Here is a 26722-nt window from a genome sequence, read left to right on the forward strand (position 1 = left end):
GGATGCAGACTTCATCCACTCTGGCTGGTCTGAAGCTTCCTCCCAACACATACCTGGAGCATCCAGAGTGACTCCTAACCACACCTGCACAACCAGGAGGGTCTTCTCAGTTGTGCAGTTCATCAGATGGCCCTAATCTGCATTGTCAATCAGGATGAGATGTGAGAGATCTGCTACAACCCTGACAATAAGTGATGCTGGAGCAGGATCCTGAACCCATGAACACCTTGCATGGATGCATGGCATTCTAAGACAATTACTATGCCTACATCATATATTTGTCCCTACCGAACTCCTGAAATTTCTCTTTGGTTTGGGCTGATTCATTCCAAGTAATACATCACACATGGCTAGAAGCACAAAAATCAATTGCAGGGGCTAGAGAAATGGCTCCTTTACTTTTGAGTAAATGTTTCGCTCCCAAAGAACCAACAGGGCAGCTAAAAAGCCTCCTTGACACCAGTTCAGGTACAATTTGATGCCCTCTTCTGGCCTCAGCTGGAATTGCAATCAGATATATTACAGCCCTTCAGCAGACAAAACACCCATACATATGAATTAAAGAAATAAATCTTTTAAAAACTGTTGTTGCACTAACTAATGCATCATTAAGGCCAACAGGAGCAAAAAAAATAATGTCCCAACATATCTTTCAATTCACTCTGTCTATTATGTGGTTATCACTGAAGCTATATTTCAAGAAAATTAAAGGAAGATAGGTCCAGCTTTTTTAATTTGTTTTTTTTAATGTTTTATTGATTCTCTGTTGGTTTCACATCTTGTATCCCAATCCCACTCTTCTAACTACCTGTTTTTTGTGTCTGTTCTCTGCTCATGATACCTCCCATCTAAAATAAAACAATTTAAAAGAAAAATGGAAAAACCAAAACCAAAGCAAACAAACAAGAATCTTGCTGAGGAATCTGTAGTGTGGCCCAGTGAGTCACACAGTACATCCTTTCATCTATACATCTTTTCTCATAAGTGTTCTGGCCTCTGATTTCTACTACACTGTCAATAATCCACCCTCACTGGGACTCCACTTGAATATAGAATTGATGTCTGTTTCAGAGAGATCCTGTAGCTCTGATCTGCAGATCTGGGCCATTCACATGTTCTTGCAGTTCATAGATGAAGAGGGTGTTAAGGTGGGATAACTTATAGCCCTGGTTATGAACCTGGGTGGTAGCTGGGTTAGAGAAACCACCAGCTTTCCCTCATCTTCACCACTTGAGCAAGCTCTCCTATTCTCCCCCAGCCAAATCACCCAGTACAGGAGGTAGATTGCACAGAGGCCGATTATCCTGCTCTTATGTGTGGTAATATTGTGTTCCCCAAAATACTGTAACGTAATAAACTTATCTGGGGTCAGAATGCAGAATAGCCACTAGGACCTAGAGTCCAGAAAATGGTGGCATACACACCTTTAATCTTAGCATTCTGGAGGCAGAGAAAAATCCTGATGTCTGTGAGTTCTAAGTCACACTGGAAACAGACAGGAATGGTGACACAAGCCTTTAATCCCAGGAAATCATGGCTGGAAGCAGAAAAGTATATAAGGCAAGAGGACGAGGAACTAGATAGAGTCTGTTAAGCGTTTAGGCTTTTGAGCAGCATTTCAGCTAAGATGTATTTGGATGAGGACACAGAGGCTTCCTGTCTGAGGAAACAGGAACAGCTGAGGAACTGGAAAGGTGAGCAGGCTGTGGCTTGCTCTGCTTCTCTGATCTTCTAGGATTCACCCCAATCCCTGGCTTCAGGTCTGATTTTATTAATGAGACCTGTTAAGATTCATGCTACCCACCTGCCCTCACATCTGAGTCACCCACACTCAGAACACAAGGACCAGCTCTACTGTTTGGAGAGGCAAGGGGCTGAGTCCAGGCCTCCAATTGTTTCCATAGATGACTGTCCGACTCTCATGGCCCAGAGGCCAGCTCTCCCACCAGCCTCAGATAGCATATCCTCAGGTGGGGCAGACATCTTTCCCTCACCATTGCCAACACAGGTTTGAAAAGGTGGAGCAGAGTCAGCTCTTCTGCTCTCACACCATCACAGCCAGCTCACCTACACAACCACTAACAATTTAGGTCTACATGCTACTCAGTCCAGGGGCAGGACCCACTCTCCAAGTGCTGCAGTTGGTGAGGGGCAGATCCAGTTCTCCCTGGTGCTACAGCCTGTGAGAGGCAGGGTGAATTCTTTGAATCCCTATCCTGTCTTCAGTGGTAACAGGAGCAACTGACACCAACAAAAACTGAAGCTGTGGCAGGGTACAGTTTTTAGCCATGGCCATTAGCAGCAGCCTAGACCGGGAGGACACCATAGCCCCTGGTGGTAGCATAGTCCACTAAGAACTGTATATACCTGGAAGACACAGCCCTTGTCTAAGATGGTCCTGTATGTCTCTTGGTTGGCAATATAGGCCACAAACACTGGCTGCATTAGCAACATGAACCCAGACATGGAGCTAGGTGGCTTGCTGGGCCTGAATGTCAACATGGCCCTAGTTGGCAATGCAGATCACTCAGATCAGCATGGACCCACCAGCAGTACCCAAGTGGATCCATGTGGCAGCCCAGATTCCAGGCATCTGCACTGTCTGTGATGGCATCAGGATCTGGGATAGCAATGCAGACCCTGGTTTCAGCAGAGCCAGGGACCCCGATGTGGCTCATGGCAATGTTCCTGGCACAGAGGTCACTCTGGTCCCGGTTGGCAGCACAGTCCTCTAAAACACACATATGCCCTGTGGTATCATATCCCTTACACAGTACCATAGTCACAAGTGGTGGCCCAGACTGAAGACACCTGCTGAGCCTTCAGTGGTAACAGGAGTCACAGATATCAACACAGATGCCCACAGCTGTGTCAGGTCCATGGACAAGATATGGTTGTTTCTCATTAATAGGGTTCACAGGATCATTTCATGAAATGTGTATACAGAATAATATAGTTGAGGGATGGCAATATATATGTCCACAAGGATGCAGTATGGATCCTTTTTTCATCAAGAATTGGGTATACACTGAATTGGCAACACTATCCACATGCAAAGAACTATGTGTCCCTGTCTTGGCTTGGAAGTCACAACGTAGCCCAAGATGGGCACACAGAGTTCTGGTGTTAAAGGAGGTTCTGGAGTGACAGGATGAAAACATCGCACATGATATTAAGAGTGAAGAGTTGGAAACTGTCCATCTAGAACAACTTGACCTCAAGACAGTCCATGATAGATTTCCCATCACATAGGGAGGGCTAAGTAGCTTGCCAAAGACATCGAAATTAAACGGATAGAAAAAGTCTTGCTCACCAACATCTCTACCCTCCATGTTGTAGTACCCCTCACAGAAGCCACATTCTGCTGAATGTCAGGGTTCTCAGTAACTCCTGTCTCAGGTTTTCTGTGTCTCAAGCTCATTGGTGATGCTTTCTTTTCTTCAGGAGTACTGAGCCAACAGACCCATGGATCTGATGGGGGCTGGATCCCCTGGAGGTCACTTGGTGTTTGTCTCACTAGTGAAATCACAGCTAAAGTGGGTGTCTTCATCTGAGGGGGCCTTAACCCTAAGCCTGAAGAATGTCGAGTGATAAAGATGTCTGGGACTTCTTTGGCCTCCTCAGGTTTCCCTTGAGACCTGTCCTCAGAGAAGGAAAGACCATCATATCTAGGGCAGCCTAGCTGGCACACAGGCTAGACAAACTTTGAACCCAAAGCAATGCTGACCAGAAAAAGAGGTCTTTTTTATTTTATAATTTAATTTAATTTTACATATCAGCCAGTGATTCCCATATTCTTCCCCCTCCCGCCCTTCCCTCCTCTTCCGCCAGCTGAACCCCCCCCCCATTCCCATTGCCTCCAGGGCAAAGACTCCCCTGAGGACTGAGTTCAAACTGGTAGATTCTGTCCAGGCAGGTCCAGTACCCTCCTCCCTGCGTGAGCCAATTGTCTCTGTATAAGCCCGAAGTTCCAAACAGCCAGTTCATGCACTGAGAACATGACCCGGTCTCACTGCCTGGGTGCCTCCCAAACAGATCAAGCTAATCAACTGCCTCACTTATCCAGAGGGCCTGATCCAGTTGGGGGCTCCTCAGCTATTGGTTCATAGTTCATGTGTTTCCATTTGTTTGACTATTTGTCCCTGTGGTTTTTCCAACCTTGGTCTCAACAACTCTTGCTCATGCAATCCCTTCTCTTTCTCGCCAATTGGACTCATGGAGCTCTACCTGGGGCCTGGCTGTGGATTTCTGCATCCAGTTCCCTCAGTCATTGGATGGGGTTTCTAGCATGACAATTAGGGTGTTTGGCCATCCTATCACCAGAGTAGATCAGTTCGGGCTGTCTCTCGACCATTGCCAGTAGTCTATTGTGGGAGTTTCTTTGTTGATTTCTGGGGACCTCGCTAGCTCTTTGCTTCTTCCTATTCTCATGTGGTCTTCATTATCATGCTCTTTTATTCCTTGTTCTCTCTCTGTGTTCTTGATCCAGCTGGGATCTCCTGCTCCCCTAAGCTCTCTTTCCCTTGACCCTTGCCCTTCATTAGCGCTACTCATGTCCATGTTGTTCATGTAGATTTCATCCATTTTTCTGTTGTTGGGCGAACCCTGTATCTTTCTTGGGGTCCTGTTTTCTACATAGCCTGCCTGAAGTTGATAGTATCAGTCTAGTCATCTTTGTTTTACATCTAGCATTCTCCTATGAGTGAGTACATACCATGTTTGTCTTTCTGAGTCTGGGTTACCTCACTCAGGATGATTTTTTCTAGATCCATCCATTTGCCTGCAAACTTCATAATGTCAGTGTTTTTCTCTGCTGAGTAGTACTCCATTGTGTATATGACCACATTTAAGGTGTTAAGAGTGAAGAGTAGGCAATCACATTTTTCTTAATAAAGATACAATCATTTTACTCAATAATGGATGAAAGGGCACACAATATAAACAGTAAATAGTCATATCAAAATACCAAACAACAAGAACCAAAGAGAGTACAAATGAATTCAAAACCTTAAACAATAACAAAGAAAACCAAAAAACCCAAAGCAAACAAAACCCAACAAAAAACAAACAAAAAAATTATGCTAAGCAGCTTGCTAAATTAACAGATTAAAGGGTTAGGTTAATCATGCAACAGACTTTGAGGCACAGTCAAAAGCCTGTGGCTGGCCTTGAAAACATGGTAGGAAGGCAGTCACAAATGTAAAAGACCATTTCAAAGCAAGTATAGCAAGGCCCCATGGGACTTGGAATGTGTATTCTTCTGAGGAGGCTTCAATCCAAGGGTGGAGAGCGCCATGGGTTCAAGTGGATTGTGGCTTCTTTGGCCTCCTCAGTTCTCTCAAAGCTGTTGTGTGAGAAAGAAAGTCAATCAGTCCCAGAGGCATCTTGGCTAGGCCACAGGCTAGACAAAATCAGGGCCTATTCACACTGGAAGCCAATGTCAAGAGCCCCCAGTCCCCATGAATGCCATGGTTGCACAGGTTGGAATGCAGTGGTGGCTTACTTGCCTGTGATACTTCCTGCTCCTGCTGCAGCTGCTCTGTCTGCAGGAGGCTCTCATCCTGGGCTGTGACATGTTCCAGGTCATGCTGGAGATTTTCTGACCTAGAGGAGGAAGGCAGTTAGGGAACAGGCCTGGTGGGGACCTGCTGTGTCAGCTGTTGAGCCTGAACCAGCTCTAGTCATCTGGACAGTCCAGCATGACCTCTCAGCTCAGGTCATTCCTTGATTTCCTAGGAGAGTAGTGTCAGAGTGCACCTTAGCCTGGATTTAACTCTGTGTTTTAAAATCTGCTAGAAGACAAACTGAGAACTACACAGTGCTGGACAAGAAATTCCACACATTTCTACAGCTGTCCAGATACAATATTTTGAGAAAAACATAACACTGTATCAAGGTCTGAGTGACAGCTCAGGGCAGATGTACATGGCCCTGATTAGATAACAGGTTAATGAGCAACCTGGGAAACTGAATGTAGTCCCTCTAGAGAGCCTACAAAATAAAAGCAGTGAAGGTTCTGATTATTCGTACAGCACAAAGACCTGCCTGAATTCAAAACCTCAACCCCTAAATAATCTTATGTCCAGAAAAATCTTTTCTCAGGAGACAGATGCACACTGCAGAGAGCTTATAATCAGCAGGAGTGTGCTGCATGCAGATCTAACCAAAAGTAGGAACTTCTCTTTCAATGTGATGTTCTGGAAGGAAAATAAATTAACAAGAGCACACACTGTCCTTCAAAATTAACCCTCCTCCTGCTAAGTTGAGGACTACCATAGGGAGATTTATGGGGAGACATAGGGGACACTGAGAAGATACCAGAGATCTCCGAAGGGAATAAGGGGTACACATTCCTCAGAAACACTAAGGCTCAAACATAGTGTTTCCTGGAGAAGTTCTTGTTAACAGGGCCAGCACAACACCCTGAGGTGGTCTTTCACTGCCTGTGGATGAGAGCCATCCAGATGGGAAGATTCCCAAAAAGGACAGAGATATAGGTACAGTTGACCTACATCTTTCTAACTACTCCTCCCAGTTTGGGCTCCTACCTCATCTCATAAACACTGAAGTGATGTTGCAGCTTTTCTGCCAAGTCCCTTTGCTGGGTGACCAGCTCCTCCTGATTCAGCAGGCCCTTCAGTCTTTCATCCAGGATTTCTTGCTCCTGTTCATTAGAAGATTGTGTTCTCAGGGGAGAGTTCTCACTGTCATGCACACACATAAAGTCAAGGACACACAGAAGTACATTTATGCACCCATGCAAGCCCACTGTAATGCACTAACATGATCAATTTCGCTGCCAATTCTAACAGAAGGAGCAATCACCAAGAATACTATTGAGAAGAAGATTAAATTTCTTTGGATGAGAAATGAACACAGTGGCAATTAGAGATAGGCACAGTACTTTCTCAATAAAGTTAGTTGGTCTCCATCATCATTAAAAATATAACGAGTAATTTCAGAGAAAAACACACACATGAGTTTACACATTCACAAACACTAGTACTTTTAAGCACCCATATCCCCAACACACACACACAAGCATTTACCCATACACATACAGGAAATATGGGCACACAAACACCCACTCACCAACAGGAGGTCATAAACAGAAACCAAAGGAACAATAATGTCCAAATAATAGTCAGCATTCACACACAGAGAGAAGTTCACCACACAGCTGTACACAAATGCATGCACGCACGCACATGCACACGCGCGCGCGCACACACACACACACACACACACACACACACACACACACGCACATGATATAGTCAGTAACACAATATCAGCAAGGAAATGCACTGTGGGATTCCGTGTTGTGAAGCCAATGAGTCAAACAAGACATTTCCTTTGTGTTAGCTGTGTGTAATGAAAAGGAAGAAGTCTAGTTTTTATTTTTAAAATAGCTGTATTGTTTGATTTTGTTATTTATTAAAGAACACATGTATACCAAAGCAATAAGAGTGTATAAACACAGGAGAAACTACTCCCTCCTTTTTCTTTCTGAGCAATTAAAACTTGTGACAATTATATAAGACAAAACAAGACAGAAGGCCCCATTGAAGAACAGGAGATCCAGAGTCCTGGCCAGCCCAAATAGCCCAAACAGATAATTTTATGTTCAGTGAATGACCTTGGTTCAAGGGAACAAGAGAGTAAGCAACAGATGACAACATGGGGTTTCATTATGTAGCCTCTGAACACACCCGTGTATGTACACATTTACATACACCTGTCAGGATCACACACAGACAACAGGAATCAAAAGCAAGCAGAAAAAAAGAAGAGGATATCATATTGAGGAAACAGATAAATTTAGATTATGCACATCAGATGTTTCCACAGAGGCCTACAACAGATCTATCCATCTTCTGGGAACTAAAACTGCCTAGAGGAGAGCACACAGCTTAGTCAAACTATGTTGAGGTGATTGGAGAAAATGTTCTCTTCAAGCCTTAAACCTGTCACCCCAACCCTCAAGCTGTCAAAGTCCTCCCACATCGATGGTCATTCAGTCAGCTCCAGACTGGAAACTCCAGGATGGGAGAACTGCCCAGCACCACTCACAGAAAACAGGGCTGACAAGCTGATACTCAGCTTCTGAGAGTGTGACCCAAGACTTAAGCTAAAGAAAGAGAACAAAATGGAAGGCAGGAAGAAAGGACAAGCCCACTTGCCACCCCAAAAGTTGACAATGAAAAACATTCACTTGGCATTGTCTATGGCTCTAGTCCTTGCAAGCTGCTTCCTACTTATGATCTCACAGGACCCCAGAATGTAAATGAGCCACAGGCCACTGACGTAATGAATGAGAGCTCTGTGATATTCTACAAGTAGCTCCCTGCATGACAGATTCTAATATAATGACATGTAGGTGTGTGGTATCTCACAGACCCATCTCTCTGAATGTACTGCAATTTCAGCAGACCAGGAAGGTTTGCTTTCCAATCAGCTAGTATCTAGCAAGAGGCTAACTCGACAGGAAGACTTGTGAATGATCACAGAAATGGATTCTGGATGGGTGGGTGGGTGCTTACATGGGTGTTTTTATTTTATGGTTGGACAGTTGGGAAGTCTGCCCCTACTGCTTCAGCCTACCTGCTGCTGCTCAGCACAGGGGTCACACACCTTCTCATGGGCCTCCTTTAAGAGCTTCTTCAACTTCTCACAGGTCTCATGCTCTTCAATCTGCTCCTTCAACAGCAGCATGTTCTGATGTCTCAACAGATGGACATTGTTCCTTAGCTGATTACACTCTGGTAGGATCTGGCCATTGAGGTAACTAAACAATCACCAAAACATGGTGAGCCACAGTGAGCCTCTATTTGCCATCCTGCATCCAAGTACCACCAACCATGAAAAGTCTGAGGTCAACAGAACAAGAATGGAGCTCTCAGTAGACTAGCCAGCATCACTCAAATACAGGCTAAATCCAGAGAATAGCCAAATTGCAGACAAATTCAAACTACTTCTGAAAATCCAGGTACCAAAAGGGATCTTGTCCCTCTGAGAAAAGGGTACAGTCCACACCTGTGCTTAACTGTTCCTGATATTGGGAAAGCATCAGCAGGTAGAGGCAAAACACTCTGAATGAGGGCAGAAGTTTCAACAGGAATAACTTCTCTCTACAGATCCCAGGCAAATCAGATCTGTGAAGCCCCTGCCAGCACCCAGAGAACCTGGGCTTCAAGAAATCCCTTCATGGTACAAACCATTATTCTGTCTTAGGTCTCCTGAGTTGGGCAGGACAATAATAGGAGGGCCTCAGTGTTTTTTCACACTTAGCAAAATTGAGTCCAAGAGGCAAAAATTGAAGGGCCACAAGGCAGGCTATGGGCTCAAAGGCACACAGGCTAGAAACAGAGCCCTCACTTTGAGTCAAGGACAAAGAAGTGCAGAATCAGTCCCTCCCAAGCTATTGGCCACTTACCTAAAGTATTCAGTCTCCTCCATCAGCCCCTTGCACTTGTCCAAGACTTCACTCATCTCCAATGGCATTTTCTGGAGAGCCGACATCACCTGCTTGTGTTCCATTTCAAGCATCTCTGTTTCAAAGTTCAGCCTGTGGTAGGGCATGGCCCCAGGAAAAATGAACCCCATGAACACAGGCAACAAGGATCACATAAATAAGGCTGTGTCATGGACTACTCCAGCACAGTAGATGCCACAGCCTGGTATTTAAACACTGGGACTTCCTGGTGCTTATTAAACATTCTATCTTGTGCTCAGAACATAACAGCCAGAAGGTTTAAGGTGAGGGATCCAGTTCATGAGCACCCAGAGTGGGAATGGAGCTATAGATAAGTGCTCTAAGAAGTTGCCATGAATCTGTGCCACATATCTGAAAACACAAGAAACCTATGGTAACATTTCTCCTATCTCTAGAACAGGGATTCTCATTCCTGGGTGCCAATAGCTACACAGTGACCCAGAGCAAACAATTAGTATTTGCCGGGAGGAGCCCCAATTTCGGAATGGTTTTATAAACTGCACAGTGATTCTTATGTTCTAAAACGGTGAGCACAGTGACCAGGAGGTGTGATGCTCAAAATGAGGTTCCTTTGCTTCACCAGTGCTGTAATCTGGACCCATGTTAAATCCTCAGACCCTTTAACAGACCCAATGCTCTAAGGATTGTGCAACACACACACACAGACACACACACACACACACACACACACACACACACACACACACACCACATGAAATCAGGATGCCCAAGATGTTGAAATGTGGCATTGCCACAGAGTATAAGAAGACCAGAGGGGAGCTTCTGGACACACCTTTAGTCAGATGAATAAACCAGGGCATTCCAGCTGCTTTCATGAGCTTTCATACACAATCATCTGCTGGTCAAGTACAAAGATTCTCCACAAACTCACAGTACCTAGCATCTCCCTCAAACTAACACCTATCAAGGTCTCTTGAAGTACATGTTGAGGGTACACACACTACTATCTGTATCCCAAGAGTGCAATTTAGGCCACACATTCTGCTTTTCATTTCGAGGAAGCAGAACAGCCTGTGTCCCTATCTCATTCCTCCCCGGGTTCCAAGTCTGCATCTCAAAGGAACTCATGAAAACTAGTTTAGGCAGCAGGACACCCTGGAATTTCAGCCTCCTGTGCCTCAGGAAACCTGGGATTGATACTGTGGTTTCAAGAAGGTCAGCAGAGAACTGTGCATAATGACTACCTGTTGTTCAAATCCTTGCAAGTATAATTGGCTAGGATACCACGAAGCTCGTTTCTCTCACATTCCATGTCATGTAATCGAATGGTGAGTTTTTCGATTTTTTTCATGTCTTGCTCCTGCTCCTATCTGTAAAGGTGGAGAGTTGGGATGGTGCCTCTCCAGTAGTCCCTGCAGGTAGATAAAACAAATTAACTTGTATTCTTGAATGGCAAGGACCAGGAGAGACCATGCTGAATCCCAAGAAGAAGCCTAAGGGAATGAACGCTAGGGACCCAGGGAACCTTCCAAACAGCAGGAAAGCTATGCTCAAACTCTGCCCACTGAGCTCTGTCTCTGTCCTCAACCACTGTGGATATTACGTGCCTCCCTCCCTAATGCAGTACCCTGGCCCTGGAAGGCATAAGCAATGCCAGCCAAGTAGAATTGGAGAACAGTGTCAGCTACCATCTGATGTGATTGAAGCAAAGCCTGTTGTCCCTAGAGCTTAGCAGCACCAAAACCTAATCACATGTGTTCAGGACCAAAACATCTGCTGATGTGCTGTGTGGCCTAGGTGGTTTCCCTCCCTTCCTATTGGCATCAGATTTCCATGGAAACTGAGTAATCCACTAGGATGAAGTGCAGCAATGCCCTACCGAGAGAGGGCTAGCTCAGTGGTCCATCTGTTTCTCCCAATCCTCTTTCTCAGTCAGAAGGAATTGAAGGAATTCCCAGAAAAGCATCTGCAACCTGGACAAATCATGGCTCTCCTAAACTAACCTTTTGAAACTCTTGACTCTGGGTCTGCTCTTTAGAAAGCCAGAAAAGCTGGACTCACCCATTACTACCCAGAAACTCCCAGCTGCTGAGCTACACTACTAGAAATATCAGCTCAAGTTCACCTCCTCCAGGAAGTGTCTTGTCCCCTGCCCTGGACTCACTGTGCCTTTCCCAGAACCATTTGTTTCTCCAGGTTTTACACTGAGACCAAAGGCCAGCTTCCTTCTGTCTCTCTCTGGTCTCTCCATGTTCTCCATTCTCTCTCCCAAGCAGCCTGCTCAGTCTTACCAACATGTCCATGAGAAATGAAGGAATAACCCACAATCATTGGTTGCCACAAAACTGGTGACATCACAGAGAACACCAAGCACTCTCCATGATAGAATAGAATCTCCATGGAAGGGATGATTAGGGTCACCCCCGGCAGTCCTCACTTATCCACTAACTAGCTCTTCTGCAGTTCATCAAAAGCCATGTTGCCCTTCCCAGCAGCCTTCCCAGAAATACAAGGGAAGACCTTCAGCACCTCCTCCTTACAAAGCCAGAGATCTCTTTCTGTTTCATTAGAATATTTTCACTACTTCATGTATGGGAAGTTGAAGACTCACTTCAAAATACATCTCAGGCAATGATTTTGCCCTTCTTGATATCTGTAATCAATAACATGAGAAAAAATGTTGCTAGGGAATTAAGTCAGAATGGTGAGAAGGAAAGGTTGATCCTCTGATGTCAACAAGAACATTGTGTGGGATTCACAAGGCTTTTTACAATATATGGATATGGTAGGAGTTTGTGGGTGTCCTGTCAGAACAAAGAAATGTCCCTTAGTTAATGAGAAATATTTCCCTGAATCATCAGCAGAATAAATTCAAGCCAACACGACATTAGCAAATGTGGAATCAGTTAGTGACATGTCAGGCTGGATGGTAAGAACTGGGACTCTGCAGGTGATCCCTGAGACACAAGAGCAAACACTGCCAGGAAGAGTGATGGTCCATTCCTCTACTCAGGTGTCAGGAAAGATGAATGGCTAGTGAGAGGCCCGACACAGATAAGAAAGGACAAATGTGTCACAGTCATGGGGACAATATGTAGTGTGTCACTGCTATGTTGCTTCACCTAGTGTGACACAGAGACTAATTTCTTGATCTGGACCTATCTGTGAAGATGCCCATGCCCTTAGGAAGGAGAAGGGCACAGCCAGTTTAAAGAATACTCATGGGAGCATGAGAAATCAGGCAAAGGACACAGGAGACATATGAGGTGTCCTTTACTTTAGACCTTTGCAGAGCTGCACATCACACTTATCAATTTCCTGGCAGCACTGAAATGAGGAGATGGCACCATGTTCAGCCTGGATGGCAAATTCTGCAGAAGACTGGACTGTAGTTTCAGGAAAGTACTTGGTGGAACCAAGAATACATGAGTGATGTGAGGTAAACTATGTCCATTCAGATGTTATATCACCCTGACAACCAAGTTAGACAAAGTTAAGTATCTCAGTAATTCCCTCGTCTAGAAGTCAAAGCACAGTACGGCCCTAGGCATTACCTCATCTCAGTCAAATCTGACCCACTGAAGGATCCTCAGGAAGTAATTGACAGGTGAGTTTTATCCTAGCAATTTCTCAATGACAAGACTTGAGTCTCCCCCTCTGTGGATGTCAGTTCTCCTATCTCTCTATAGGGAGGTGGATGTCTCAGAAATCAGCAGGTTTCCTCTCTCTCCCTAGACAATATGACCCAGGGGACAACCTCCTAAAGCTTATTCACAGCTACAGAGAATGCTCTGTAGCTTCAGAGCCCTCAGCCAAGTGCTTTGAAAAACCAGGAGAAAATTGCTACAGTCACACTCAGGTAGTGTATGGAGGCCCACCTCACTTGCTCTTTGCTTCAGACTCTCCTGTTAATAGGGAAGCCATGCAGGGGCAGAACATGGTCATCAGATTCACAAAGCCATCCTCACTGACAGTCCAAGACACCCAGAGCTGGCAGGAAGGGGGCAGTCTCAGTCCAGGTTCACTGAATCTAACAGCTCTCAGGCTGAACTGCAGACCTGTGTGCCATCAGCAGTTGGTGACTCAGAAACCACAGGGGTCATTTGAAGACAGCAGCACTTGGTGGATCCTGCCCTGCTAGTGGCTGTGATGTAAAGTATGAGAACTTCAGGCTTTGCCAGGGCACCATCCTTCCCCTATTATTACTGGCACACAACTAAAGGACTCCAGTGTGTGGGGGACGGAACACAATTATGGTACAGAAATCTCATTACTTTCTCTGTGCCTCCTCCCCATGCAGAGTGAAAGCAGATGACAGAGCAAAGCAGGTAAAGCCTTGTCAATTCCTGAATCTGCCAAACTAACCATCATGGATCCTTGATCTGGGTCCTCTCTTTAGGAACCCAGAGGAGGATAAGCCTATTCCTTTCCACAAGTTCCCAGTTCTTGAGCCCTAGCTATGGAAGGCTCAACACAATTACAACCAGAAAGTTGCCCAGCCCCTCCTGAACTCACTGCGTCTTCCCCAGGTCCTGAGATTTCTCCATGTTGTCCAGTGAAACCTAGGGCCTGCTTCTTTCTTTCTCGCTCTGGTCTCTCCATGCTGTGTATTCTCTCACTCAACTAGACACCTCAGTCTTGACCACATCTCTGTTGGGGAACCTTACAGCACTGAACTAATGTCCTAAGCTCACGTGGTGTTGCTACAACACTAGTGACATCAGAGAGGGTTCCAAGAGCTCTCAAGGATACAGTAGAATTCCAGAGAAGAGACTGCTGATGTCATGGGGCACAGCCTTTGCTTCCTTGCTAATTCTTCATGAATTGACCAGAAGCTGATGTTTCTTTCCAGGAATCTCTGCTGTGACACAGGGGAAGGCATTCAGCTCCTCCTCTTTACAAAGCTATAGATTTCTTTCTGCTTCATTAGAATCTTTTCACTACTTCACCCATGAGGAGTTGGAACCTCATTTATAAACATTGACAATAGTTGGCCCTTCCCACCCTATAGGGAGGCTACTCATTACCCCCATATTTTCCCAGAATACTCTTCAGTAGGAGCAGTAGTAAATATTACTTAGAAGTTTAGAGGTGGGAGAAACAGTAAGAAAATACAGGATAGCCTGGAGAGGAGCTGAGTGTCTCTGCCCTAGGGTGTTTAAAGGAAAGCCAAGGGGTGGAGCAAAAGACCTCCCCCCAGAGCAGCCAAGTGCTGACCATCTCAGACACCTGCACTCAGGCCCTTGGTCAAATCATCCTCTCTATGCAGACCGGCTGGGTAAAGCCACTAGGAAACCTAAAACTGGGCTCCAACACCATTCTAATACCCATAGCCAATAATATGAGAAATCAAGCATTGCAAGAAATTAGTCAGGATAATGTGGAGGAGGAGGATTGAGTCCCTTGAAGTAAACAAGTCCCTAGAGAAGGCTAAGGTTAAGGGATGGTGGCCATTGGGAATTTATAAGTGAGCTGAGACTCTTCTGAGACCCAAACTGTTGTACAATGTCCTCTCTACATAGACCGTGTGTTAGTCAGGGCTCTGTAGCACAGCAGAAGTGATAAAATGAATCTCTCTATATATTGAAAAGAGATTTGTTATAATTACTTACAAGCTGTACTGTGGCTAATCCAACAATGGCTGGCTATGGATAGAAATTCAAAGAATCCAGCAGTTGCTCAGTCTACAAGTCTGGATGCCTCAGCTGTCTGCAGTCTATGCTGTAATCATAAAGTACTATGCTCCAATGTCAGTGAAGAAATGGATGTGCTAACAAGGTGGAGGAAGCAGAGAGAGAAGGAAAAGCTTTCTTCTTCCAGGCCTTTTTATAGTCTTCCAGCAGAAAGCATGGTCCAGATTACGTGTCGATTAAAGATCTGAATTAAAGGTGTGACTTCCTACCCCAAAGATCCAGACTAGAAATAGATCTTCCAACTTCAAATGAAGTAGAAATGGCCGACAGCAGTGCGCTCAATTTTCTGGGTGTTAGTTGATCTTAGATGTAGTCACCTGACAACAAGAACAGCCATCACAGTTGTGTTCTCTTCTTCACTGGTATTCATGAGCAATTGACCAGAGGGTGAAAGGAAGGAGGGATGATGATCCAAATTCATATCTGGATCTCCTGTAGATCTCATGTCATGATGATGTTCAGTGGCCTTTTTATGACCATGGATGGCTAATATAGGATGAAATACCACTCTGTGCATTCTTGGGTAAGAGGGATCGACTAGAAACCCAGTTACAAAAAAATGCAGTCGATCTCTGTAACTGAAGATTTGGAATTCAAATAATTATGCTATGTCTGGTAGGAACTGTGTTGGAAAAGGGTCCAAGAGGCAGAAAATGGGTACTCCTTCCTTAAAGAAATAGGAAGAAAGCAAACACACTGGACATGTCAGAAAGAGTGGGATCTCAGAAGTAGCCTGTGAATTTGGACTTGAACTCCTACAGACCACATTTTGCTTACTCCATGCATTGTGAGAAAGGAAAATCTCCTACTGAAGAAAGGAGAACCCTGGGAAGACGTCTGTGGGGTCTTCATTGTAAACAACAGCTAGGAGCCTCCGATTGTTTTCTAAGCAAAAACGATTTATTAAGTTTGAAATTTCTCTGGTGGTCAAAGAGGCAGGATTTGGAGACAGCAGCAACAGGAAACAAATCGTACTCCAGAGTTAAATCATCTTACAGAGCTCACCACTGACACTAGCATGATGAGCATGGACACTACAGTGTGTGCCACCAAGAACACTGGGTTTGTGCCTGGTGCTGCTTTAGAAGTTTTCAAAAATCTATGGCTCTGAAAACGGGATACAGCCTTCTCCAAATCATCAAGCAGAAGGGGCCCATCCATTTCTTTAGAACATACGCTTATAAGGGGCAGGATTTCTGATGGGAACTCTTCCACCAAAACAGTGCAAGGATGGTCACAGGTGCTGGCATCCAACAGCCAATCCCCATGCCCACCCTGCAGCCTCCAGAAGGGGCTTCAATAGTCAAATTTACCAAATTTTCCTTTGTGGCTTGTGTGATTGTCACTTATTTTAAAGAGAGTTACATTTTCCAATATAAATTCTTTGAAATTTTCTTCATACATTTGAAACTTCACGTTGGACATAGAATTCTATTCATAGAGGGTCAATGTTCTTTGCAGTAAGCTGAGATTAATGTTTTCCCCTTTATGGCTTGCTGGGATGGCTAATCTTGGCTGTCTACTTAACACGCAGTGAAGGTTTGACTTCCTCAGACTAGCTTGTAGGTGTGCTCCTTTGGCATTTTCATGATTGCTAATTGATTGAGGAGGGCTCAGTCCTGTGTGGGTAGTGGCAACCCCAGGCATGTGAGCCTGGGCCATAGAGGAAAGGTAGCTGAGCAGAACAGTTAGCAGCATTCCTCTGTGGTTTCAAGCCCCTGCCTTTGGATCTTGCCTTGGCTTCCCTTGATGATGGACCTGTGAGGTGAATAAACACTTTACTTTCCCAGATTGGCTTTTGGACTTTTATCAGAGCAACAGAAAGCTAACTAGAACATTTGACATATTCTCAGAGCATGCTCTGATAACCCATCCTTTTCTATGTTGTCTGTAGCCTCTTTTTTCAACAAATACAAAGTTTGTGGACACTGCATCTGTTACAATACCCACTCTACCAATCTCACTGACTGCTTACATAACTCTACTGAAGTATTTTTTATTTTTTAATTTCATATGACGTATTTCTGTCTAATATGGCATGCTCCCTACTTTTCCCTCTTTAAAAGTACCTCTGGATGTTTTTACCTTTTCCACTTTATGAATTATCCTTTGCCCCATAATAGAGTATTTATGGATAAATTATTAAGTTCCACAGAAAAGGGGTCATTATTGCATTCACATTTCCTAATTCAAGATTTATTGCATTAGTATTATCAATTTAGCAAAATTGACCTTTTCTATTACCTACTTATCTACCAAACTTTAAAAACTTCCATTCATTTCAGTCTTGAAGGTATCTCAGAACATCAGCTTTAAGGGTCTTGAATATATTTAGATTTCTCTTGGGTATTTCATAGCTGTTTTTATTAATAGTATGCTTTAAAATTATGCTAGTCCAAATGTCTAATTTGTTTTAAGCCTATTGTGAGTGGAATTGTTTCCCTGATTTCCTTATCAGTTGTTTTGTCATTGGTATAAAGGAAGGCCACTGACTTTTTTGCTTTCTTCCACTGTTATCGATGTATTTATCAGCCTTAAGGGACTTCTAATAAATTATTAGTTTTATTTGTTAAGAATCATATCATCTGCAAATAAGGACACTTTGACTTCCCCCTTTTCTGTTTGTATCCCCTCTATCTACCTCAGTTGTCTTATTGCTCTAGCTAAGAGCTCAAGTACTATACTGAATGGGAGAGGACAGAGTGAATATCCTTTCCTTGTTCCTGAATGTTTGGGAATTGTTTTGACGGTTTTTTTTCACTTAGCATGATGCTGCCATTGGCTTTTTCTACAATGAATTTATTATGTTGAAATATATACCCTATATACCTAGATTCTCCAAGACTTTCATCATGAATGGAGGTTGGACTTCTACAAAGGCCATTTTTTTTCATATACTCAGATGGTCATGTAGTTTCTGTCTTTTATTCCTTTTATGTGGTAGCATAAATATGTAGATTTATTTTATCAAATTATCCTTGCAGGTCTTGGGTGAAGACCACTTGATCACAGTGTGTGATTATTCTTTGATGTGATCCTGAACTTGTTTGCAAGTATTCTATTGAGAATTTATGTGTATATGTTCCTCAGGGTAATTTCCTGTAATTCTATCTACCCATTCATCTATCTATCCATTATTGATCTATCTATCTATCTATCTATCTATCTATCTATCTATCTATCATTTACCTATTTATTTACTTTCCTACCTATCTATGTATCTATCTGTCTCCCTCTCTCAATATCACGGTATTCCTGGCATAAAAAAAAAGGAATTTTAAGAGATCATTCATTTTTTATTTTATTGGATAATCTCAGGAGTATTAGTTGTCCTTTAAATGTTTGGTTCAATACTACACTGATTCTGTCCTGGTCTAGGCTTCTTTTTGTTGGGCCATTTCTAATTACTGCTTCTATACCATTAATTAGTATGAGACTATTATTATTCACATTATCTTGATATAATTTTGGTGGATCACAGACACACAGACATCTAGAAAATTAATCAATATTTTGAAAAGCTTTTTTGAATTTGGTGGAATGAAGATTCTTAAGGTTTGAATTCCCTCCATGTCTCCTTTTTCCTCCAGTGTTTTATTATTTTCATCCTCCTCTTCTTATTGGTTAATTTGGCTAAAGGTGTGTCCATCTTGTTAGTGTTTTCAAAGAATTGACTCTTTGTTTCACTGTATCTTTATATATTTCTGTTTATTTCACTGATTTCAGCCATATTTAATGGGACACCTGTATCATACCCTTTCCACAAGGCTGAAAGACCATCATGAAAGATGGGACAGAAAGATAATAGGAGCCAGAGGTCAGGGAGGATTAGAGCAAACAGTGTCTTCTGGCCATGACAGGACCACTGCACTTATGACCCACAGCACCTGTGGTCACTTATACAATATCAAGCCAGTAAACTTTCAAACATGGTATTGTATTCCCCCAAATATTGTGCATACTAATAAACTTATCAAGGGTCAGAGACAGAGCACAATAATAAACATAAAGGACAAGCAGTGGTAGCACACGCCTTTAATCCTAGCATTCCAGAGGCAGAAATCCATGTGTTCAAGGATTCAGCCAAGCATGGTGACTCACGCCTTTAATCCCAGAAAGCGAGCCTTTAATCCCAAGGAGTGGTGGTAGAAAGCAGAAGGATATATAAGGCATGGAGACCAGAAACTAGAAGCATTTGGCTGGTTAAGCATTTGGCTGGTTAAGCATTCAGGCTTTTGAACATCAATTCAGCTGAGACCCATTCTGGATGAGGACTCAGAGGCCTCAAGTCTGAGGAAACAGGACCAGCTGAGGAATTGGCATGGTGAGATAGCTGTGGCTTGTTCTGCATCTTATCTACCAGCATTCGCCTCAATAACTGGCCTCTGGTTTGATTATATTAATAAGAATTATTCAGATTCCTGCTACAATAGAGTGGGAAGGGTGCTTGAGCCCCTCTCTTGACTGATGAACAAAGGATGAACAATGGCTTCTGGCAGAGAGAGAGTCAGCTTTCTTCAAGAGCCTGTCACTGGGGTTATTTAAACGTAATTTAATGATGAACATACAAAGTTGGGCATCACAGATGTCGGGGCAGATTTGGATGAATTACTGGGAGGAGTTTGGGGTGAATATGATCATAAAGCATTTTATGAAATTCTTAAAGAATAAGTGAAAATACATTGAAGTATATTCATTAAATTACTAATGTAAAGAATGGATTATTGTATAGAAATCATTTATTAAATAGCTTTATTGAATTCTGTTAACTCTAATGTGTCTGTCCACTTGTGGGATCAACCATGGAGCATTATCTATTCTGCCACTAATAATGTTTTATTCCAAATGGTAACCTAAAAAATGGGAAAAGGATTGTTTTTGTTTTTTGAGGCAGGTTTTCTGTGTGTAGTTTTGGTGCCTGTCTGGATCTTGCGCTGTAGACCAGGCTGTCCTTGAACTCACAGAGATCTTCCTGGCTATGCCTCCCAAGTGCTGGGATTAAAGGCATGCACCACTAACACCTGGCTGGGAAAAGGATTTTTATCAACTATTTATCCAATAGAGTGATAATATCAAAAATATGTAAAGAACTAAAAAAAACTGAATATCAGGAAAATGAATGACAATTAAAAATGAGTTACAGAACTAAACACAATTTTCAGTAGGGGAAATTCTTGTGTCTGCAAAACACTTAAAAAATGTTCAGTATCCTTAGTCATCAGGGCAATGCAAATCAAAACTACTTTGAGACTTCATGTTACATGAGGCAGAACAGATAAGTTTAATAACATAAATGACATCTAATATCGCCAGGATGTGGAATACAGGAAACACTCATCCATTGCCAGTGGGAATGCAAACTTGTATGGCCACTTTGGAAATAGGTGTGGCTGTTTCTTGGGAAGCTAGGAATCGATCAAGACCCAGCTATGCCTCTCTTGGCATATACCCAAAGGATTCTTCACCTACCACAGAGACACTTACCTTCTCAACCGTGTTCATTGCTGCTCTATTTATAATAGCCAGAAATTGGAGACATCCTAGGTGTCCCTCAACACATGAATGTCTAAAGAAAATGTGGTTCACTTACAGAGATGGGCTATTACTAAGCAGTTAAAAAAGAAAAAAAAAAAGAAAGAAAACCATGAAATTTGCAGGTAAATGGATGAAGTTAGAAAAAGTCATCCTGAGTGAGATAACCCAGACACCGAAATACAAATATGGTATGTTGTCAATTATATATGGGTATTAGCTATTGAGTCAAAGATATATCAGTATAACCACAGGTTAGGTATAGATTTAGGGACTCACAAGGAGGGAGAGATCTCCATGAAGGGGGAATAGAATAGATTGCTGTGGATGAATGAGTAATGGAGTCTGAAACAGCATGGTCAAATGCGGAGGGACACAGAAGAGGGGTAAATGAAGAAATATAGGGAGGGAGAGGTAAAATTCAGGGCCATTTGAGGGATCTTATGGAAGCCTAATAGAGTAGAACCACTCTAAAATATATACATATATGAGGGATCTAGATGAAACAACCAAAAAGGAAAAAATAAAAATAAAAAAAATCAGGAAGACAGAACCCCAACTGGATGTCTCTTGTCTCCAAATGAAGCTTCCAACACTGGCAATGGGTTACATTTAGTCCATTTGTTGGCAAATGGGTCCACTGTAATTAAGTGAAAGTGGGCCTGTAACTTCATTTGGTTTTCTTGATTTTGTAAGCAAGGCTAACTGAGGCTCAAAAGAAGTAGATGCAGAGTCAGGCATGGTGGCATACCCCTTTAATCACAGCACTTAGGAAGCAGAGGCAGGCAGATTTTTGAGTTCTAGGCCAACCTGCTCTACATAGTGAGTTCTAGGAGAGCCAGAGCTACATAGAGAAACCAAGTCTTGAAAGACAAAACAAAATCAAAAACAAAAACACACCAGAGTTGAGGCACTGTTTTCTTTTCTGTTTGGGAACAGCTTTCACTGAAAAGACAGTACATAGTGGGGAACAATGGTTCCAGCCTGTAACCCCAGCACATAGTTGGCAGAGGCAAGAGGGTAACTGTAATGTTAAATCCTGCCTGGTGTATGTAGTGATTCCTAGGCCAGCTAGAGCCACGTAGCCACGTAGCCACGTAGTCTCATTTTAAAAGGAAACCATCTCTTCTCTACAGTTTAACAGAGTTTAGAATTTACCTGTGAAGCCGTCTGAGCCTGGAGCTTTCAGGGTAATGAGGTCAATTACTAAATTAGTTCCTTGTTTGTTATGGATTCACCACGATACCTGACAGAAACAACTGGGAGAGGAAGGTTTCATTAGGCCTCACTCTATAACAGTGGAGAAGGCATGTGGGGAAGCTTAGTCTGTGGAGTGGGAGGCTGAGGCTGTTTCCATGGCAGCTGCCATGGCAGCAGGCCAGGAAGCTGCCCATAGGCTCAAGGAGCTAGTCCTGAAATAGGCCTAGGCTAGGCTTTATTGCTCAGAGGCTCAGCTATAGGGACCTGCTTCTCCTAGGGAAGTCCCTCCTAATAGTCCCCAAATTCCCGAGGTTGGACCAGAAGCTGGAGGACAACTGTTCAAAGCACCAGACAACCCTGCGGAGAGGTTCCTGAGATGCTGGGAAGCAGTCTTTAGCTGGAGGAAGTAGCTCCTCGGGGAGAGAGGTAATCGGGGTTCTATCTTGTCCTGTGTGTCCCCTTCCTGTCTCTATGTCTCTGCTTCCTGGCAGCCATGAGGTAAACAGCTCCCATCCACCATATATTCCTATTATGGTGATCTGCCCAAGTCAACCAGGAACTGAACTCACCTGAATTCACAGCAGGATAAACCCTCCTCTCCTTAAGCCAGTGTTCTCAACACTCCTAACCCTGCAACCTGTTAATACAGTTCCTCATGTCATGGTCATCCCTGTACCATAAAATTACTTTGTTGTTACTTCATAACTTTAATTTTGATGCTGTTATAAATCATAACCTTAAATCTGATATGCAGAATATCTGACATGCAACTTTGGTGAAAATTTCCTTAGACTCTCCTAAAGGGTCTGTGGCCATGAATTGAAAACCACTGCCTAGGCCATGCTTTCTAGATATTCATAATAATATTATAAAATAGGATAAAATATTTTAAACAGAAGTCATGGCCAGCAATTTACTATAGTACACCAGCATATTATTTTACATCTTAACTCTTTATAGAGAAGCTTAATAGCTAATAATGAAGTTTACATACAGTGGTAGGTAGCATCTGTTATCTGAAAGCTAATGTACATTTTGCCTCATGGTGTATTTCATAGGAAAGATGAGGTAGTTAAGCATTTGTTATGAGTACATATAAAAGTCATCTTTTAACTTTATTTGAAAATGCCAGGTCAATGGGATCAGAGTCTGTCAGTCACCTAGGCAAAATACATCTATGGCAAGAACAGCCTCAGATGGCAAACATAGTTTACAGCTTTCTATGAACAAACCCACTTCCCTATAGCACTCATTCCAAAAGCTATTATCAAATATCCATTCTTGAGTAGTCATAAAAATATTAATAACAATTTCACATATTAGAAGAAGAGCTCTGCTCACCTTAGTAAATAAATTGGATGGCTTAGAGGCAAGACTACAACAAGATTCAGAGTAATGGATTTAACTTCTATTGTGTGGCAAACAGCACTGTAAAATATTTACTCAAGAGCTTCCTTCCCCATCTAGATCAAGGCTGAATGGCAGTACTAACCTTTCAGTTCACAAAGCATTTGGACCACCAACTTCCTAACATTCCCCTCTAAGTCCTGTTTGAAACAGTGTGGCCTCTTCTTGGATAATGATTCTGAATTTAATGAAGGATGAATCAAAGATGTTGGTGTGTATACTAACTTATTTCCTCATATAAATCTTACACCATTTTACAACACAATACTAATTTCATCAGATATATCACACAGATTTTTTATGTTTTGACTTGTCTCTGCTAGTATAAGTGTATGTTATTCCTAAGAAGTAAAAATATTAATATTGTGATCTATTATCACTTGTGTCCCTGAGAACCAGGAATTTAACATTCAAAGCCCTGACTTTGAACTCTATCATTATAAACACTTAACATATTTTATCTTTTTGGTTTATAGAATATGCTCAAATGTAAAGACATCCTAAACCTTTAATACTGCCAAAGAACAAATGTCACATGTCAATTAAAGGTTTAGATATTTAAATGTATTTCCTATTTATTCGTGTAAATTTTGAATACGTTCATCATCTGCAATTACTGGGACTTCTCATAAAATAACAGTTGTTGGTGTTTGGACTTAAATCATACCAGCAATATGATTCCTGTCCCACATTTAGCTGCCAGTGGTCCAGACTTTGGTAGACATGTTAGACTTCATCATGAGTGTATAGTCACAAAACCCAAATATTAAGAACTAAATATCTCATAGAAGGAGTTTGGTAATGTTCCTTCTGTTTCTATTATGTGGAACAATTTAGAGAGTATTGGTACTAACTCTTCTTTGAAGATCTGGTAGAATTCTGCACTGAAACCATCTGGTCCTGGGCTTTTTTTGATTGGGAGACTTTTAATGACTGTTTCTATTTCCTTAGGGGTTATTGGATTATTTAAATAGTTTATCTGGTCTTGATTTAACTTAGGTATGTGATACCTATCCAGAAAATTGTCCAATTCTTTAGGTTTTACAGTTTGTCGGAGTAGAGGTTTTTGAAATATGACCTGATAATTCTCTGGATTTCCTCAATGTCTGTTGTTATGTCCCCCTTTTCATTTCTGATTTTGTTGATTTGGATTCTCTCTCTCTGTCTTTTGGTAAGTTTGGATAAGGGATTGTCTACCTTATTGATTTTCTCAAAGAACCAACTCTTTGTTTCATTAATTTTTTTGTATTGTTCTTTTAGTTTCTATGTTATTAATTTCTCCTCTCACTTTGGTAATTTCCTGGCATCTATTCTTCCTGGGAGACTTTGCTTCTTCTTGTTCTAGAGCTTTCAGGTGTGCTGTTAAGTCACTACTGTGATATTTCTCCAACTTCTTTATGTGGGCATTTAGTGCTATGAATTTCCCTCTTATCACTGCTTTCATAGTGTCCCATAAGTTTGGGTATGTGGTGTCTTCATTTTCGTTAATCTCTAGGAAGTCATTAATTTATTTCTTTATTTCTTCCTTAACCCATTGGTGATTCAGTTGAGCATCATTCAGTTTCCATGAGATTGTAGGTTTTCTGTAGTTTTTGTTGTTGTTGAAATCTAACTTTAAACCAAGGTGGTCTGATAGAACGCAGGAGGTTATTCCAATTGTTTTGTATCTGTTGAGATTTGCTTTGTGGCCAAGTATGTGGTCGATTTTAGAGAAAGTTCCATGGGGTGCTGAGAAGAAGGTATATTCTTTTTTGTTAGGATGGAATGTTCTGTAGATATCTATTAGGTCCAAATGGGTCATGACATCAGTTAAGTCCTTTATTTCTCTGTTAAGTTTCCATTTAGGAGATCTGTCCAGTGGTGAAAGTGGGGTGTTGAAGTCTCCCACTATTAATGTGTGGGGCATTATATGTGGTTTAAGCTTTAGTAATATTTCTTTTACATATGTGGGTGCCCTTGTGTTTGGGGCATAAATGTTCAGAATTGAAACTTCATCTTGGTGGATCTTTCCTGTGATGAGTATGTAATGATCTTCTTGATCTCTTTTGATTGATTTTAGTTTGAAGTCTATTTTGTTGGATATCAGGATGGCTACACCCACTTGTTTCTTAAGACCATTTGATTGGAAAGTCTTTTCCCAACCTTTTATTCTCAGATAGTATCTGTCTTTGAATTTGAGATGTGTTTCTTTTTCTTTCTTTTTTTTTTTTTTTTTTTGGTTTTTCGAGACAGGGTTTCTCTGCATAGCTTTGCGCCTTTCCTGGAGCTCACTTGGTAGCCCAGGTTGGCCTCGAACTCACAGAGATCCGCCTGGCTCTGCCTCCCGAGTGCTGGGATTAAAGGCGTGCACCACCACCGCCCGGCATGAGATGTGTTTCTTGTATGCAGCAGAAAGATGGGTCCTGCTTTTGTATCCATACTGTAAGCCTATGTCTTTTTATAGGTGAATTAAGTCCATTGATATTAAGGGATATTAATGAACAGTGATTGTTCATCCCTGTTGTTATGGGTGGTCCTGTGTGTGTGTACTTCTCTTCTTTGGGGTTTACTGCTGTGGCTTTATCTATTGCCTGTGTTTTCAAGGGTGTTACTGACTTCCTTCGGTTGGAATTTTCCTTCTAGTCCTTTCTGTAGGGCTGGGTATGTGGATAAGTATTGTTTGAATCTGGCTTTGTCTTGGAATGTCTTGTTCATTCGGTCTATGATGATTAAACATTTTGCTGGGTATATTAGTCTGGGCTGACATCCATGGTCTCTTAGTGTCTGCATTACGTCTGTCCAGGTCCTTCTGGCTTTTCAGTCTCCCTGATTCCTAAACCAAACAAGGATACAACAAAGAAAGAGAACTCACACTGATCTCCCTCATGAACATTGATGCAAAAATACTCAATAAAATACTGGCAAACAGACTCCAAGAACACATCAGAACAGTTATCCACCATGATCAAGTAGGCTTCATTCCAAGAATGCAAGGGTGGTTCAACATACGAAAGTTCGTCAATGTAATACACCATATAAACAAACTCAAAGAAAAAAACCACATGATCATCTCACTAGATGCAGAAAATGCATTTGACAAAATCCAACACCCCTTCATGATAAAAGTCTTGGAGCGATCAGGAATACAGGGAACATACCTAAACATAATAAAGGCAATTTACAGCAATCCAACAGCCAACATCAAATTAAATGGAGAGAAATTCAAAGCGATTCCACTAAAATCAGGAACGAGGCAAGGCTGTGCATTCTTCCCATACTTATTCAATATAGTACTTGAAGTTCTAGCCAGAGCAATAAGACAACATAAGGAGATTAAGGGGATTCAAATTGGAAAGGAAGAAGTCAAGCTTTCCCTATTTGCAGATGACATGATAGTATACTTGAGTGACCCCAAAGATTCCACCCAGGAACTGATAAAGCTTATACACACCTT

General features: G+C 42.3%; 1 protein-coding gene across 1 annotated transcript; it reads right to left on the reverse strand.

Moving 5' to 3' along the window:
• Positions 1-4880: 4880 nt before the first annotated feature.
• LOC143267154 (disks large homolog 5-like) lies at positions 4881-11380 on the reverse strand. The gene is made up of 6 exons (XM_076544052.1): positions 10702-11380; positions 9437-9568; positions 8605-8788; positions 6549-6664; positions 5508-5604; positions 4881-5344 (listed from the first exon to the last, which is right to left on the reverse strand). Exons 1-6 carry the CDS (start codon positions 10806-10808, stop codon positions 5339-5341), a joined length of 642 nt encoding a protein of 213 aa, XP_076400167.1. The 5' UTR covers positions 10809-11380; the 3' UTR covers positions 4881-5338.
• Positions 11381-26722: the final 15342 nt, after the last annotated feature.

The sequence above is a fragment of the Peromyscus maniculatus genome, chromosome 9 (genome assembly GCF_049852395.1).
Source record: "Peromyscus maniculatus bairdii isolate BWxNUB_F1_BW_parent chromosome 9, HU_Pman_BW_mat_3.1, whole genome shotgun sequence".
Lineage (NCBI taxonomy): Eukaryota > Metazoa > Chordata > Mammalia > Rodentia > Cricetidae > Peromyscus > Peromyscus maniculatus.

Excerpts from the sequence above, each read along its gene's own strand:
- LOC143267154 (XM_076544052.1), bottom strand. The coding sequence starts at position 10,808 with ATGAAAAAAATCGAAAAACTCACCATTCGATTACATGACATGGAATGT. Across the intron at positions 9,569-10,701 it reads TGCAAGGATTTGAACAACAG|GCTGAACTTTGAAACAGAGA; the intron begins GTAGTCATTATG and ends GCCCTACCACAG. Across the intron at positions 8,789-9,436 it reads GAGGAGACTGAATACTTTAG|TTACCTCAATGGCCAGATCC; the intron begins GTAAGTGGCCAA and ends GTGATTGTTTAG.